The sequence below is a fragment of the Echeneis naucrates genome, chromosome 3, assembly GCF_900963305.1.
Source record: "Echeneis naucrates chromosome 3, fEcheNa1.1, whole genome shotgun sequence".
Lineage (NCBI taxonomy): Eukaryota > Metazoa > Chordata > Actinopteri > Carangiformes > Echeneidae > Echeneis > Echeneis naucrates.
In genome coordinates this window covers 10951084-10968415 of record NC_042513.1, presented here as the reverse complement: position 1 = coordinate 10968415, position 17332 = coordinate 10951084, and the positions used below count along the sequence as shown (strand labels likewise).

The window sequence follows — 17332 nt, the reverse complement described above, 5'->3', positions numbered from 1 at the left end:
TGAGCCTAAATACTTTTTATTGGTGCCGCAAAAAAACAAAAACAAAAACAAAATCAGAAAAAGCTGAATGCAGAAATTTGGCAAGAATGATTCAGTATTTATGTACTTTGTATTTGTAAAGAATATTCTGTATGCAATAGGCAAAATGTCAGTGTTAAAAACACAGATGGAGTTGATAACGATCATGAGTCAGCACTGACAGTAAAATGTTTGGACTGGAGCCATTTTTTTTTAAATATATATATATAATTAACCATGTTCCCATGAGATCAGGCTGTTTTTTCCGCCTCAGCTTCACCACTGTCAGTCTGCAGGTGATGGGACCAGCCCCTTCTTGGCACCCTGGTGGTAGTGACTCTCCAGCTTCCCTGCAAGAGAAAGGGGTGAAAATGAAAGGACAAGAAGGGAGAGAAGACGAAGGAATGAATCAAAACACCATCAAAGGGACAGAGTGACCTTTCTGAGAGCTCAAGGCCTGCTGATTAGACTCGGGCTCAGTTAGACAGGAGAGAAGAGCAGAGATGGAACGAGATGAGCCGAGAAAAATTGAGAGAGAGAGAGAGAGAGAGAGAGCTGATGAGGTAAAAGGTCAATGAGACATCTAATTCCACAACAGAGTGATGTTAGACCCCAGCCTTTGTTGGCAGCTAAATAAACATGTTTTTACATTTAGCTGGAAAGATGTCCAACATTAAAATAATCAAAGAGCATATTTAAGTAGGAACATCAAAGTCCTGCAGTCTTGTGAGACGCAAACATTTTGGTTGTCAGAAGAAAATTTCAAATGAAGAAAAAAGGTCTAGATCCAGATTTTGACGATGCAGAAGATGGTATCACCAGTACAAGAAGGGACACACTGTAAATAATTATTATTTATAAAGGAACCAGTCGGGGTGAGACGCCTTTATGCACCATGTTGATGTGCAGCCATCTGCAGCTCCAGTTTTATCTCCAGCAGAAACATGTGATTTGTCCCTGCTGTACACAGAGTCAAAGGAAAGATCCATTACACCACACTCTAATCATAGAGGTCGCCCCGCCATTACACTGGCAGGTAATCGGATGCGATATAAAATATTTGATCAATAACTGCATTAGTTTTTCTTCTTAGCTGATTGCTGATAAAATAGAAAAGGGCTACTTCAGCTCTGATGCAGCTGCTGTGGCCTGTCTGAAGTCACTATGGCGTGGTATTGCGCAATCGGCATTGGAATTGGCTACGAAATAACCTTATCCAGTTCAACTTATTCTTCAATCATCCGAGGAATCTTAATGCCTGTGGCTGTTTCATAGTCTGCCAAGAATACAGTAATTGAAGTTTCTCTATTAATTTTTTTTTGGGGGGGAAAGTTGTAGCCGAGCCAGCGAGCGGCACCTGCATGAACTTGTTGATTGGCAGCAATGGCCATCTTTTTACAAGGTGTAAAACAGCAGCCTCCATTGTTGTGAGAAGTTCCATTTTTTTCAGCCAATTTTTTGCTCACCAATTCAGCTGCTGAGCTCAAGTTTGGATGAGAATATTTATAAAACTTAAAACAGCTGAAAATTTCAAAAGGGGTGTTTTATCAAGTCGCTATTGTATGAATTGTTGAAGCGACGGTGTGTAAACAAACCTTGAAGCCACGGACTGTATCTGACCTCCTAATCTACTCTAACTTCACCCTTTCCTGATACAACATACCCATGATCCCATTATTGATATTTCCTAATCACACGCTCACATCCTTCCATTACAGCTCATTCTCACAAACTATGGTTTTGTCTCTGTGCAGAACAATCTCTGCTGTATGTTTTGATAACCTTTTTTGACCGCCATCTTTAACTGCATGGCAAATAATAACCCTCTGTCTCTGTGCCAAACACAAGCCTCCTGCTTGTCAGCCCAGAGCATTAGCTGGCTGCTTTCCCCCATGGCTCAGGAAGGGGGGGGCGTGGGGGGGATGATACAAGTGTGACAGGCGAAGGGGGGGCTGCTTGTCACTTGTGCTTTCTTTTCATGTTGTCACGTTGTGGCTGAACTCAGTGGGTAGCAGCAGCATAAACAAGTTGTTAAGGAGAAGGGCTGTTTGCTCACCGTTTCCAAGCCTGTCTGAATGGCTGTCAGTGTCTGTTCTGCTAGGAGCAAGAGCTGCTTAGGCGTGGGAACACCTCTGGAATTTTTGGCTGAATGCTGCCAAAAGGTTATCCAAGATCATTTGAATGATACATCCCTTGTAACAGAAATGCACTGCGGGTAAAAAAAAAAAAAAAAAAAAAAGAGAAACAAACCCATAACTGTATCATAAAATACTAAGATGGCAGTTGGATTCAGGAGAGATGGAGTCAGAGTGGTGTCGTGCCAGCATGAGCTGACTTTTCTCCTGGAGGTGTGCTAATGGTCCAACTCCATTAAGTCATTCAAACCTCTCCTGCTTCCTTTTGGGTGTTGAACAAGAGCTGGAGTCATTATAGAGGAAAAACGGCTCCAGCAATGTCCCTTGTCACGACAAAGTGGCATTTCTGTAAAACACTGTGCAATGTGCCATGTATCAGCAGAATGACAACAACCTGATGATACAAGTCAAAACAAGTGCTCATGGAAACAGCGCCTAGATGCTTGTTACTCATCTGGCCGATGTCAACGCTGTTGGACACATGTAGAATAAAACATCATTCAGCTCCAAGGACTGCTGAAGATGCTGAGATGAAAATACACTGTGTAAAAAATATATTTTGTTGGGTGAGCGAAGTAGTGAAGTAAGCTGGTAGCCAGACACAACAAAAATGAACAGATAAGATGTTGTAAGCCATGACTACAACATAACAAAGATGTAGGCATTCATAGGAAAAAGGAAATGTTTGCACTGCTTTCCTGCCTTAAGCCCACCATCTGTTTAGTGTCTTACGCTACGTTAGGTTAAAAAATCTGCCACATCCACTCCAAACAAAAACATAAAAGTGAATTTCCTTAAATGACTCCTTAGCTGTAGAAATGATCTCAGGTAGGAACCATCCATTGACATTTTGGCCACCTGGGAGTAACACAACGAGCTGTAAACAGCAATGACATATCACCTTCTACAGTCATTAAAGCAAATGTGTCAGCAAACAGTTGTCTATTTGCGTTTCTGCCAGACATGGAGTGACATTACCGTTTATTACAAGTCACTGCCACCTGGCAAATGAAAGTTAAACATTCAGCCCGATTTTGTGTCCAGACCCTGAGGGAAATGTCAGCCTGCATGCTCCATCGTGCTCTTCAGCTAGCTGCTAACTGACTCTCTGCCACTGAACCCGAGCCAGGTAGCCTACGGTTGGATTTTAGAGCCTTTTCCCTGAAAACTGCAGGTACGCCATGACCAGAGGCAGAAACTGTGAACTATGCAACAATGAAGACAGCTGATTTCATTACTGTGGGTGACCTTTTTCAACTGCAACTGGAAATGGGATCAATTGTCCATTAAAAAGAAAATCTTGATTGTTCGAGGTTGATTTTTTTTGCTAAAACAAAGCCACAGTTATTAAAACATCACATTTAAAGTTAGCTGGAAATCAGACCTGCTTGTGTTTTAGTTTCCAAGTCATATCTGGCCCTTTTATTGGGCCACCTTAGATCTTTTTGTGTTGATTTTGACCTATTTTGACTTTTATCAGCCTATTTCCTCGATGCTAGTGTTTGGTGAAAGCCCAAATAAGACTTGAACAATTAGCTGTCATGTCAACACTGCCACAATAGCAATTTCAGAGTTTTTATGCAGCTTAAGGGACAGATTTTTGGAAACCACTTAGTATATATTTTTTTTCGCTTGGAGGGTAAAAGTTTCAGAAAAGTAATTTAGGCAATTTACCCAACTCATTAAAATAAACCCTTGAGTGAGATATGGAAAAATAATAAGGTTTTGTGCAACTCAACCAAGGACAACAGCGGTGACAAACACAGGATACGGTAAGTGGGCCTTGTTGTCACGACTGTCAGAGGGCGCACTCTCTGGTTGTTTGAACAAGTCAGACTCATTATATTCGCCAGGAGAGTCAATCCAGCAGCGTTACATATTCCATGTGTGAAGGCGACTCTTGTTAATGGCACTGGAGCTGCTGAGCTTTCGCATTTCAGAGTAGGTACTGTGGAGCTGATGGAGCTGGAGGGAATGCAAGCAAAAAAGGTGGGGGTGGGGGGGGTCGAGTGAAGGAGTGGGTGGAAAAAACAGGGAGACAGCAAAATTGAGACAGAGGGGATGAGGAGAGGAAGGGGGGGGGGGGTGGGGTGCTGGGAGAAAGGGATATAGATAGAAGGACAGCAGGAGAGGTAGAGAGAAGGGAGAAATAGAAAGGCTGTCCCATCGATTGGCTGAGATAATTTTCCATTGATTGCTGCACTGTTTGGAGATTGCTGGAGAAAGGTTTATTGCCCACACGCTGCAGCTGGGGAGGAGGTCATAAAAAAAGCACAGGTTGTGTGCAGAGGGCTAGCCCTCCATCATGAAGACCGTAAAACACTCACAGCCACACAGATGCACATGTATACACTACCCGCCGATGCTCTCTTTACATAATCACAAATATGCCTCTATGCATACTACTCCAATTAAACAGAATGGGGGAATACTGCTCATCGCTGATGGAAAACCATCTCTCATAATCCCCTGAAAATCCAGGGGTAGCAGGGCAAAGAGTATTTATTAAACTGAAACAGAGGTCCACCGACATCCTTCTTGACATCAATAACATGCAGGCCCATCAGCTGCCTTGCAATAATAATCACAAGAATAACTGGCTGGTCGCTGCCCTCTCTTTCCGAGAGAAACTGCAGACACACTGAAGAATGAAAAAGTGCAATTTTGTAAGCTGTCTTTTCATTACACACTCGTCTCAAAGCACCTGGATAATAAACCTGGAGCAGCCGTGTATGTACGTTTAAACCGCGTATTGATGCACCCAGTTATAGGACAGTTTGACATGAGGAGATTGCTCCATGCCTACAAATGATGACTCAGTTGAAAGTGCGTAGTGGAGCACCACCAGGTCTGGGGCTGGATGTGACTGTTGCATTGAGCCCCATTGATCCCACAGTGACTGAGTCTGCTGCAAATGCACTGCTGGAGAGTAAAAATTTGGCACTTTTTTCACCTAAATGGCAGCAATTCATGGTTCAAATTGAAATAGGCTGTTAAGGAACAAGAATTTCTAGATTTCCAAAATTTCATGACACTCAGCTCGGAACCCATTTGTCCGCAGTGAAGGAACTTGAAGTGGGGGGGGGGGGGTAAAATAAAATTTCTTGGATGCATTGCAATTGACAGATCTTTTCTCAATGCAGAAAAATCCACCATTGGAAATTGTCTCCTGTAACGACCTGGCTGTGCTGGCGGCATAATGAAATGTCACAGATGTAAAACGTGCGTTATGTTTACGTTCTAAGCTTAGCTACCAGCTGAAGGACTTAACGTAAGCGACTGAGATGAATACAGCCAGACTGGCTCCTCCAGCCCTTTGGAGGCACTTTGGCTTCTCTGGGTTTATAAGGGTAAAGGGACCCCGACAAGAGCTTCTTACTTCTTATTTCCAAAACTAGTAAGTATGTTGGAAAGTGTCACCATCCAGCTGACAAAATTCTTCCAGGTGTTGGAAGGAAATTGATATGTTTATTTTAATTATGGATCATTACACTCAGAGAAAATAAATGAAGTAGGAGTTGGATCATCTGTTGGAGACCCATTAGTCGCCTGATATTCCTTAAGTTCAGCAGACGTCAGTGTGAATTACAATAACAGGATATAGCATACAGAAGCACAGGGATAACATTTCACCGAACACTGCTCAAAGTCTGTCCGAAGTCATGGCTGGGTGGCTGTTGTCATGACAGTGCAGCTAATATGATTCTGTGTTCAGACATGTTAACTGGCGATCCACCCTGAACTGTGCGAGGGCTTTGTTTGGAGCCACACACTGCAATTCTGCATTAACACAGCCCGAAAAGAGGAGCCGGTCTGTTGCGCTATAGTATCTGCAAAGCGTTTGTTCGGTTCCGATAAGTCAACATGAAAAAAAATATACCCGTAGTTGAGTTGAGTCTTTGTATTAAACAGCCAAGGTGATTTGACTTACAAAATTATGAGTTGGGCTCAGCCTTATTCCCCCAAAAAGCATTAATAATCTCTTTTATCATTGAACCTTAGCCCCAGATTGTCAGGTACTTTGCAATTCTCACCCCTTGAAGAAAGACATTTCTCTAAACTCCCTCCAAACTGTGATAGTGTGAGTTTTTTTGTTTTTGCTTTTAGTAATTTTTTTGGCTCTTTTATGTCATTATTTCAACTAGTAAGTGATGGAGAGCCTGACAGGAAAGAGTGAGGAGAATAGGTCAGAATATGTTCCCAACCTAACCGGGGAACCTGTGATAATGTGGCATGGGCGCTAATCACTCAACCACCCACGCTGCTGCAGCTTCATTTTTAAACAAGGATACAGGTCTACAGTCAGCAAAGACAACACTAACGTGACGTTTATCTTAGATAACTTATTAACATGTTAACAATAAAGTTGTCGGTAATTCCCTTTTGTCGTACTAAGCAAAAGTCAGAGAATCACAAAAGTCCGTAGGAAACACAAATGATTGAATAAATGAAGATTTGTAATATTATTTTCAGTTAATCTCAATAAAAAATTTGACCTGCTGAAAGCAGAAATAAAAATTATTTGGATTCTTTCTCGCCTGTCATGAATGCCTGTAAAACATTTTATTTTATTCCATCAAAATGTCACTTCAAACTTTAAACTGTGTTTCCATCTGAGCCACAGTGGTGGACTGAGCAACACACCACCGTCATGATTGTTGAGTCACACACTAAAAAATTGCAGTAATTTACTGCAAAAGTGGTTTAATGCAGCTCTTAAATGAGTCGATCAAACATCCATGGATCATTACAGATCCTAGCTGCCTGCCTACCTGACAATCTTTAACACCCAAAACAGTTTAGTGCCTGATAAAGCTCCAACCAGTCAATACAGCTGAAAATGTTTCGGACTCAAGAGCAGCACTTGTATTTCCTCTTTTTTAGTAACCCCGACTGGTCGGCCAGTCTTGAAAATCCAATGGAAGGACTTCAACTTCATGACAGAGCTAACAGCTTTTTTCCACTCGCTTTAGTCTGACTTCAGCTGAGCAACAGTGCCCTTCTATCATCTTTTCCTTATCTGGCTTCAGATTAGTACACATCCAGCTGAAGTCATTCAGCACATGAAGCCATGCCGACCGCTTCGAGCACCACAGGAAAATGGATGTGTACAAAGGCCTCGGTGCCAGGGGAGAACAGCAAGAGAGGAGGGGAAAAAACTGCCTGAATTCTCATCTTGGTGTTAGTCACACCTAATTTACATTCCTTTCCTGTGCTGTCGAGATGGTGAATTTACAAGTGGATAGAGAAGGTGCTGTTTGAGAGTTGTGTTGGCATGCTGTTTACAAGGGGTTAGGGAAACGCATCAACCCTGCTTCACACTGCAGAGGAAAGCGTCTCTCTCCATCCCTTGCTCTGTCCAAGCCTCCCTGCCTGAAGCTATTTTCACAGACACTGAGGGGCTGTAATGGCTGAGTGATTTCTCCAACCGCCGGCGTGCCGCTGAATGGTTTTAGTCACGCACCTGACAGTTCGTCACAACTCGCTAGAGAACCAGTGTCTGACAAGTCGGTACAGCAAAGGTGGTGCTGGTTGGTAGGCAGATGTGGAGCAGCGAGGAGTTCCTCAAATTCCCATGTAATCTAGAACATAAATTGGACCTGCTATTGCCTCACCATATAACTCATCCATGTTTGAAGCCCTTCTGTGGCTTGCTTGGCTTTATTCCTTCTATCACGTTACGGAGGAGAGAATATTCCTGCCAGAATAAGGACAGAAATCTCTGCATATTGACAGGATTTTAATAGAAAGTCGTTTTTCTGGGAAACTCCACTAGCTATATTTTTTTTTATCTGAGATATTCACTCAGAGACTCAATAAAGCCATTAAATTCACTTACATCTGACCCCGAGAAAGACTTTTCAGTTATAGATTTATAGAAAATCTACACACAAACATTAGCATATCAGGGATTTTACTCAGACAAGCTAAGCTCAAGCGATGCTGACAGATAGACTGCAGTGAGTAAAAATCTAAGTGATCACCTTGAAAATAATTGTCCATGATTGACATTATGAATTCATATTATAAGCTCTCAGCTTCATATTTATTGTATCCACTGCTAGTCCTATATCTGTATGGATGTGACAAACACAGTGGAGCCTGAGTTTTAAATTGCTTGAGCGTGACACAGTGAGTCTCTGTAGAAACACAACTCATCAGCCGGTGATTAGATAAATGACTATTTAACCTTTTCTTGAAAAATACTTTCCCTCTACATAATGTAAACCAAATGTAACAATCATATTTATACAAACATAATTATATGCACAACGGGAAAGCAACTTTGATCAGATCTATATATATATATTCATTTCCAAACGCTGAGCTTTCAGGGTTGCTGGAGCTTACACACAAATATTTATTCAAATGATGATGTATCCATTTGTGAAATTGTTTTACAGTTGTGCATATTGTTCTGTATTTATGCATTTGCAAAGGGCATAAATTACCCACAGATCGATCATCTTAGATATTTATAGATTTTTGTAGACTTGTTTTCTTTTGTGTTTAGGATTATGTGACACATCTGTCACCGTTATTGATTTACTTCTCTTCACAGGCTAAATGGAAACTGTACAGAGGCAGCTGCGGCAGTTCCCTGATGACCAGTGACAGTAGGAGGAAGATGAGGATAAAAAAAACCAACAATCAGCAAAGCATTTGGAGCTCTGCCCGTTTTTCAATCCAACATGCAGTTTGGTAAACTGCTGCAGGTAATCTGATTCTGAGCTTCAGAGAGATGCAGGCTGTTGTGATGAAGACCACCTCCTGTTGACACATTTGAAAAGGAGGTTTTTTTCCCCTCTACCTTCAAACCGTCTGAACAGCACTTTGTGACTGACAGCTCATATCTGAAGGGTTAGCAGCTCACACATTCTGAGCGGGTGGGTTGATCCTTAACAGCTGCTCATTGACAGATAACAAAAGACTTTAGTCGTTCCAGTCACTTCTCAAATGTGGATCATTGTAAATGTTCGATTTCTAAGCAAAGATTTAGTGCGACACACATTATAAATCCAATGTGACACAGAGATGTGTATCAATGATCAGAGTAAAAATGTTTTATCGTGAACACTTACAGTTTAATAACTGTGGGCTCCTACACGCACAGAGAAACAAGACGCAGGTTGTGATTATCCAGAGCAAAAGAACTCTGTTGGGAGCCTGAAGTTAAATTGTGTGTAAGCTTTAACTGAGAGTTAGACAATGGCGTCGCACAGCACTCATATTGATTACATGCTAGAGGTTGTGCTGCGTGTAAAAATAAATGCAGCAGCCTACAGCAAATAAAATGTTGGGTTCAGGTAACAAAACTGGTCAATGATGAGGACTGATCAATGATTGGTCAATAATTGTTAACTAGACCGTCTACTGTAAAAACTTCTTGGCTAAAATCTTTAGTTTTATAACAATCATATTCACAGGCAACATCACTAAGACAACGTTTAATCTAATGGACCAACAATAACCAATAAAGCTCAGCTGACATGTGGACCTTTTAAAGTCTGTCAGCCAAACACTGCCAGAGATGACTGCTAACACACTGTCAAATGCCAAATATCCTGGCTATGCGCTTTGTGCGAATTTATTGCCACACACTGCTTCTATTTAGTCCCAATGGAAACACACGATAAATGTTTTAAAAACCTTGAAAGCTCAGCTTCATCAGTTTTAGAAACTGATATTCATAAAATTGTAATAATACTATTTACTTCCTGTCCTAAGGTTTCCCGAACATTACCTACATACCTACATAAGTTATTGGCAAGACTGTAACTTCTTAAATACAAAATTGTGCTTTAATTATTTTGTGACTTAGAAGTTGACAAGCAATAAATCTCAACCTTGTTCAATTCAGCTCACTGAGTAGTTTTGCTGCTGCAGCTTTACTCTGTCCACAATAAGGACAGCAGCTTTGGGTGGGAGATGTTAGTTATGTTATGTAATGTTAGCTAACATTAAAATGTGTCATGGAGAGTGACTGACATTAATTTGTTATATACAAGTTTCTTTTTAAACCCTCTAAAGAGATCTGGTTTAGGATGGGTGCTTGCGTTTAGATCAGTGCCAATAAATAATGGCCCTACTGCTCAGACCTTTGACAGAAAAGGCCAAATGTTGGCAGGTGTTTGATGGAGATTCAAGATGGAGAAGGGTTAGTTTTTTTTTCCAAACTGAAGTTAAGCATTTCACATTATCCCCTTTTATGTCTTTATCTTTCTACTAATACAGAAACAATAATAAGCTTCGGGTGAAATGAGCAGATTGCAGTGAGCCTTAAGGTTCATTCCTTTAATCATTTGCACAAAATAGTAAAAAATTATTTTTTATGAATCACATTTGTTCTAATATTTTGAAATGGGAATTTACTGTATTTATTTTCCAGTTGTTGGTGATGGCGAATGAGCAACTGTAATACGATGCATGTTAAAATTGTTGCTTGAAATCTGCTCCTGCAAGTTTTTGTTATCGGCATGTGAATGAGTGTTTTTGAATGTTCCTATTATGCTGTGCTTTTACACTTCAGGTTGAAAAGAACTTCAAGTGTAAAAGCTAAAGCCTAACCACTTGAACACACTGAAAAGAAATGCTGGTTCTGTCTTTTCAGATATAGTTGTTGAGAAACCTGTAATGACTGAGGTTTATCAGTGATACAGAATTATGTGTTGTAACGGATAAAGCGGGTTTCCCTGAAGCCACAAGTGATTCTGGGTGACAACCTCACAGCTTATCCATCCCTTTTGCTTCTGCTACTACAGAGAGCCTCTTTCAATTAGGACTGGGGCTTCAGTTGTTTTAAATCATAATGGGTGGGAAAAAAAAAATATTTTTTTTTTGGACACACCTATGAATTTAATAATTATTTTAGAAAATGTCTGAAAAATATGAGTCAAATTTGTTATCACATTGTCCTGGATGCGAAGCTAAAGCCTAACCACTTAAACACACTTTATTATCATTTGCTCCTTTTAAGTGGATGAGTTGTCAGGGACACCAGGGTTTGATTTTCATTTTGAAGCTGATGGGAAACACACAGAATTCAGCTGGGGGAGAGCGTGGACGCTGAAGATAGCAGTGTGGGAGTATAATAAACACAGCTCATGGCATTTGTTATAATAGCTTTTTATTCTAAATGTACACACTTCCATTTATCTGTGATAAATTTTGTTATATGAGAAAGTAAATAGCGTGAAACTTTTAATGGTTTAACTGTACAAGTTTAACCAAGACCTTACTACGGTTTCGAAGAGGTAATCTTTGTAAGTGGCCAAGCGTAAAAAATTAACTCAGAAGTCACAAAAAATGTACTCACTAAAGATAACGGCACTGTGTTTTGCATTTCCATTTTCCCAATATCACCACACTCCATCATGCATTACCCATGAAGGCTCACGGTTCATTAGACCACATAGGCACATCCAGAAGATGTGCTGAACGCACAAAAAGGTTGTTTTTAACAAACCTGAACACAATAGGCGATCTTATTATCAGTTACATGCAGCTTTATAAATGTGATTTTCCATTTTCAGTTCAATTCAGGTAACATGTCACATCCAGCTTCCAACAGGACAAATTTAAAATCTTAATTTTAATGCCACTTGTGGTGAAAGTGGCATTTCAGAGGATGGGAACATTGGTCTCCCACTTGAGTGATTGGCAGTTTGTCCATGTGTTCAGATGGAGATATGTTGTGCTTGCCCTGGTGCCTGTATCAGAGATGGGGGTGGGAAAGCTGGGAAATACTTGGCATGTGTTGATGGGCTGACTTGGCAGATTCGTGTTTTTCACTCTGCATGTGGGACTCCACTATCTTCCCTTTGTGCAGCACCATGCCTTTTAGGCATTGTTGGGTGCCCGATTCAGCCAAGCTATGAAATCATGGTTGAATAGCCATGATTTTCATTAAATGTTCCCTTCCCCACACAGAGCTGGTCCTGACAAAACTGTGCTAAGGGGCCCTCTGACTTGAACCATGAGCAATGAAAACCATTTGCCTTTGCCACATAATGACAGAGATTAAGAATAAACAGACAAACTCAGAACAGAAAGAGATAAAAAGACAGTTTTCTATTAAATTCTCAAAATTTTATGAATTGACATAAGAAGAAAGGAATCATTATTTTTTTTGGAAATAATATAAAACACTGAGCTTTGGCTGGATGTGCATCAATGGTGCCAAGCTAATCAACATTTTAAATTTAGTATTTAATCAAGAGTCAGTGCCAGTCCAGGGCTTTTCATCTCTTGGTCCAAAGTTATGACAAACTCTTGACTGAGAGACTAAATAAATAATCACCTTGTTGTGCCATGTAATGCCTGCACCCGTCTTGGCACAGATTGGCTATGCCACTATTCTCATTGCCAGCTAGTGGACAGTGCACTTCAAATAATGAGTGTGTTTGTGTGTTTCCATCATGCTTAAAGTTGGTGAAAGAGGTATTGTGAATTCTAACAACAAAAAAAGATGCTACCAATGATTTTGAGGTTTTAAATTGGCATTATTCTGAAAAACCTTTGGTTTGGTGGTTCAGACCATCATCATTTATAATACACTTCAATACCTTTGAAAAGTTTTGCCAGATCATGAGTAAGACCATTGTTCACCTAAGGGGTAAAACACTGGCTGTTGGATTGAAACACACAACCTATTTTGACTTGACAAAAGTGATCAGAGATCTAAAAACAAGTTAAATGCTCAATTATCTTGGTTGTTGGTAGCGACACAAAAAAACTGCCAGTGTTTTCCCCTTTGCTGGTAAAATTCACCTTTTATCAGTTTGAAATGAAAGTGGAGAAATGAGAAAATCTTGCATCCCAATCAGAGCTTCCCTGGAGCTAGGGTTCGCAGCACAGAAAATGAGGGCAGTCAACCACAAGATTTTATTCTTTTCAGGTTGCTTTCGGTCACATCTTCTTGTAAGAGCATTGGCTGTCACTAAAGCCCGAATACGGGAATCTACTGCAAACACTGGAAAAGCACCCTTTTAACAGCTGCCAAATCTCAGCAAATTAGAGGAGGAGATATTTCTTTTAATAGAATTAGAGACAGAAACTACCGATTACACCTAGATAACAATGTTAGTCACGGATTGAGACAGAGAATAAGTGTGTAGAAATACTAGGTCAATGGATCTGAGGATGTTTTTTGAGATTGGTTTTTGGAAGGTAACTGTGTTTCATTCTTTTCATGACTATTAATTACCAACTGAATGACAGAAAATTAATCAGTATTGACTTCTGATGAAACATTTAAGACAGTCCTTTAAAAACAGCTGCTTTTCTTTTGATCTTTGTCAGATGAAAAGGAAATTGGGCTTTGGCTTTTACTTTCTTTTTAAAGTTATAACAATCAACCCATGAAATGAGAAAGTAACCATCAGAGTAATGAAAGTTGCATTAGTTGAAGCCATACTTACAGCTCAGACATGTTGCTATCCATAAAATTACCGATGAGCACATGAGGCCACAGAGACTACAAATAAATGTCCTTTATGCCTAATTATGGAGAAATTAGGTGTAATGTGAAGAGTGTTGGGGTTTTATTCCTGCTTTGACACCACATCTCTATTTCTTACAATTCTATTTATAATTCATACTCTAGAGACAAGAAAACCTCTTGTCAGGCTATATACACTCGGGGGCTGAGGGCTTTAAAAGCTACTTAAATCTTCAGTAGCCACAATGTCAAAGGGACACAATATAAAGTGTAGCCTACTATTTTTTCCTTTATTTTACAGCTGCGATGGGACTTTGAAAAGGTGAATACAGCAGTGTTATTAAAAAGGGTCCTTATGAAGCGGCCTGGGCCACATCTAATTAGAATGTAAATGTAGAGTGGGCTGGGGATGGATCACAGAGGATAGACATTGGCATTTAGATTATGCTGAGACTAGATTACTGATGACACTGTGTGTTGGTGAGATAGCCTTTTTGAGAGCGGCTTGGCAACTGACTAATTGTGTTTCACCACTAGCAATGTAGGCTACTGCTGTTCTATCGCTGGTAATTAACAAGATGGAAAGGAGAGGTACAACACAAACAATCCTCAACAACACCCAGAGTAAAACACACACACACACACACACACCACCTCTCTACAATTCTTCATTGAGGCCATATGCCATGAGAAGAGCAGCTGAGACTAAACAGAAAACCAAAGACAGAAAGGAGATAGTCGAGAGAGATGGGGGGGGGGGCACAGAGAGAAGAGCGAGGGAGAGAGGGTGCAGAGAGAGGGAGCAGAATGGAATAAATTGAAGCTGATCTGGTGCTCTGCATTCTGAGGAGGCAGGATTTCCATATCTGTGCAGCAGTGCAGAGGGAGAAATGTGTTGGTGCTGACAGCAAGCTGAATATCTTAAACCTCCACTGACACCCCTGCAGGCCCTCTCTCCTCACGCACACTGATACAAGGTGGAGGGAACACACTCAGAAAAACACACACACACACACACACACACCAAATGTAAAGTCAGGAGATGGGAAGCTTTGTGCATTGCTTTGTTCCTGCACAGTGATGTACAGTAGTGCTTGTTGTTTAACAGTCAGCTCCAGTACAAGACTCATCTCTGGGGAAAGGACCCAGCGAGGTGGGCCATTCTCTGCTGCCACTCAGAGACAACTATTTATATACCAATGCCAATGCATGCTGTATATACTTTACATACACACATATCTGTGTGTGTATATATATATATATATATGTATATATATAGAGAGAGAGAGAGAGACACATGCACATACATTCACACATTAACCAGATTTGTACTAAACTGCTTGTAGCAGCTTGACTCATAAATACTGAATAAACTTGGATTGTACAACTACATGCACATTTGCACTTCAAACACCGGGCAGTAAGCCATGTGGAAACCAGACTCTGAAAATCAGACTGTTCTGTTTATGGGAGGTAAAACTACTAAAACCAATTGCAAGGTCAACAACCTTGTCTTATTTTGAGAGAAAAATTCTCCTCTTCACCCTGCAGACTCAACGTGACTCCATGCGGCACTGTTACTATAGCAATGCCCCTTCGCTTGGCTGTTAAAAAATTATTGGGTTGTTTAGAAAGACCTGTCTCACACATAGACTAGATATAAACATGAATGTGGACGCTGCGGCTGCAAAGTAAAGCAAATTGTGAGGAGCCTTAAACCTGGATTTTATCAAATGACCAACTCCACTGGTTAAACTCAGTTTGTATAGAAGTCTATGGGAAAACTGCAGAACTGTTCACTTGATTTATTAGCTCAGTAAAAAAGAGTTTATGCACTTAGTGGCCAGTTTCAAGTCTTATTCGATATAACATGGTGTTAATTTTTTAAATGATGGTCCCGTTTGGGATAAAACAGAGATCTTACCACTATGTGATTGCCAAACTGTACTACACAGTGCAAAATGATACCAGGTGAAATCCAGGCTTTGGTCACAATTTATGGGGGGCTAGCTTGGATCTGCACAAAGATCACAGCAAGGGAAATAAACAGGCATCTCCAAAGGTCACCAATGTTATGTCTTGTTCACTCTGTACATTTGATGAGTTCAAGCTGTTTTAGCTGGCTGCTCAAGCTAACTGGGATCCCCCAATCAGAGCTGGCCAATGTGGCTGGGGAAAAGGAAGTCTGGGGTCGTCTGCTGGAGCTGCTACCCCCGCGACCCGGCCCCGGACAAGCGGATTAAGATGATGATGATGAAGCTGTTTTACTGGCAGTTATGTGCTATTTTGTTATTTTGTGACATTCCCGGGTCCAGACCAGGAAACAGAGCTGCAGTTTAACACTCCTCTTTCATATTTCTTGCACCATAGGCCGAGCAGGAGGCCGAAGTATGGCAACCACCATAGGCCGGGTGGGTGCCATACTTCCAACTTATTAATCAATCTTAGACAAAAATCCGGTTACAAACTGGAAAATTGAACACCAGTTCAGCTAGTTACAGTATATCGTCCACCTGGTCCTTACTCAGAGTTCCTGTCAAAATTAGTACTTCATCATCTTCATCTTCAACTGCTTATCCGTTTTTGGGGATGATGGAGCCAATCCCATGAGGGCGGGGTCACCCTGGGCAGGTCACCAATCCATCATAGGGCCAACACACAGAGACAGACCCCAACAACCACAACCAACAACCACTCACACTCAAACTCAGACCTACAGACAGTTTAGAGTCACCAGTTAACTCAAACATGATGTCTACATGCAAACTCCACACAGAAAGGCCCCAGGCCAGGAACCGAACCCCGACCTTCTTATTGTGGGGCAACAGCGCTAACCACCATGCTGCCATGCTGCCCAGAATTATTACTCAGTACAGATAAAATCATTATCATGGGTGATTCATGTAGATGTTGTCAGTGATAGCCTTAGTTCTGCATTTAAGTCATTACTGGATTCAATTGGCTTTTCCCAGGTTGTGAATGACCCTCCTCACTGTTTCAGTCATACCTATCTTCTGGTGTTAACATATGGCATTGAAATTGACCAATTACTAATATTTTCCCTCTTCTCTCTGACCACTACTTGATAACATTTGCATTTACAATAAATGGTTGCAAAATTCAGCTATCGCAGATGTTTATCTGAAAATGCTGCGGCTAAATTTAAGGAGAATATTCAGACATCATTTTCTAAACAGCCATGTTTAAAGTCAATAGAGGACTTCTACCCTAGACAGATAATGACCTTGTGAATAGCACTATGGCCTCACTGTGTTCAAATCTTGATTCTGTGGCTCCTCTTAAAAAGAAAGTAATAAAAGTATAGTACTCAAATTCGTGCCTTACAACAAATGTCATGAAAATTGGAAAGGAAGTGGCGGTTCAATAATGCAGATGAATTCTACTTAGCCTGGAAAGAAAAATTAAAAACGTATAAAAAAGCTCTTTGTATTGCCAAATGCTCCCAATATTCAGTGCTGATAGAAGAAAACAAGAATAATCCCAGGTTACTCTTTGCGTCGATGGTGTTTTGGGCTTGTTTACAGATAAAATCGCAACATTCAGAGCCAAAACTGAACAGCTTTTACCCACAATCCACAGTTGTCTAGATCTTTCCTCAAAAGACCTAATCTTGATCCAGATGTTTTGGCTAATTATAGACCCATGATCTTAAGAATTTAAAATCCTTCTTCTGACGGACAAAGCTCTTAATGGTCAAGCTCCATCATGTCACAGAGAG

At 40.7% G+C, this 17332-nt stretch overlaps 1 protein-coding gene across 1 annotated transcript in view; it reads right to left on the bottom strand.

Annotated features, from left to right (window-relative positions):
• Positions 1 to 17332, bottom strand: part of trip4 (thyroid hormone receptor interactor 4) — a 70577-nt gene continuing 53245 nt past the window's right edge. Inside the window, exon 13 of the mRNA XM_029498937.1 lies at positions 1 to 368. Coding sequence (XP_029354797.1) covers positions 304 to 368 — 65 coding nt within the window. The 3' untranslated portion in view covers positions 1 to 303. The remainder of the gene's footprint in view (positions 369 to 17332) is intronic.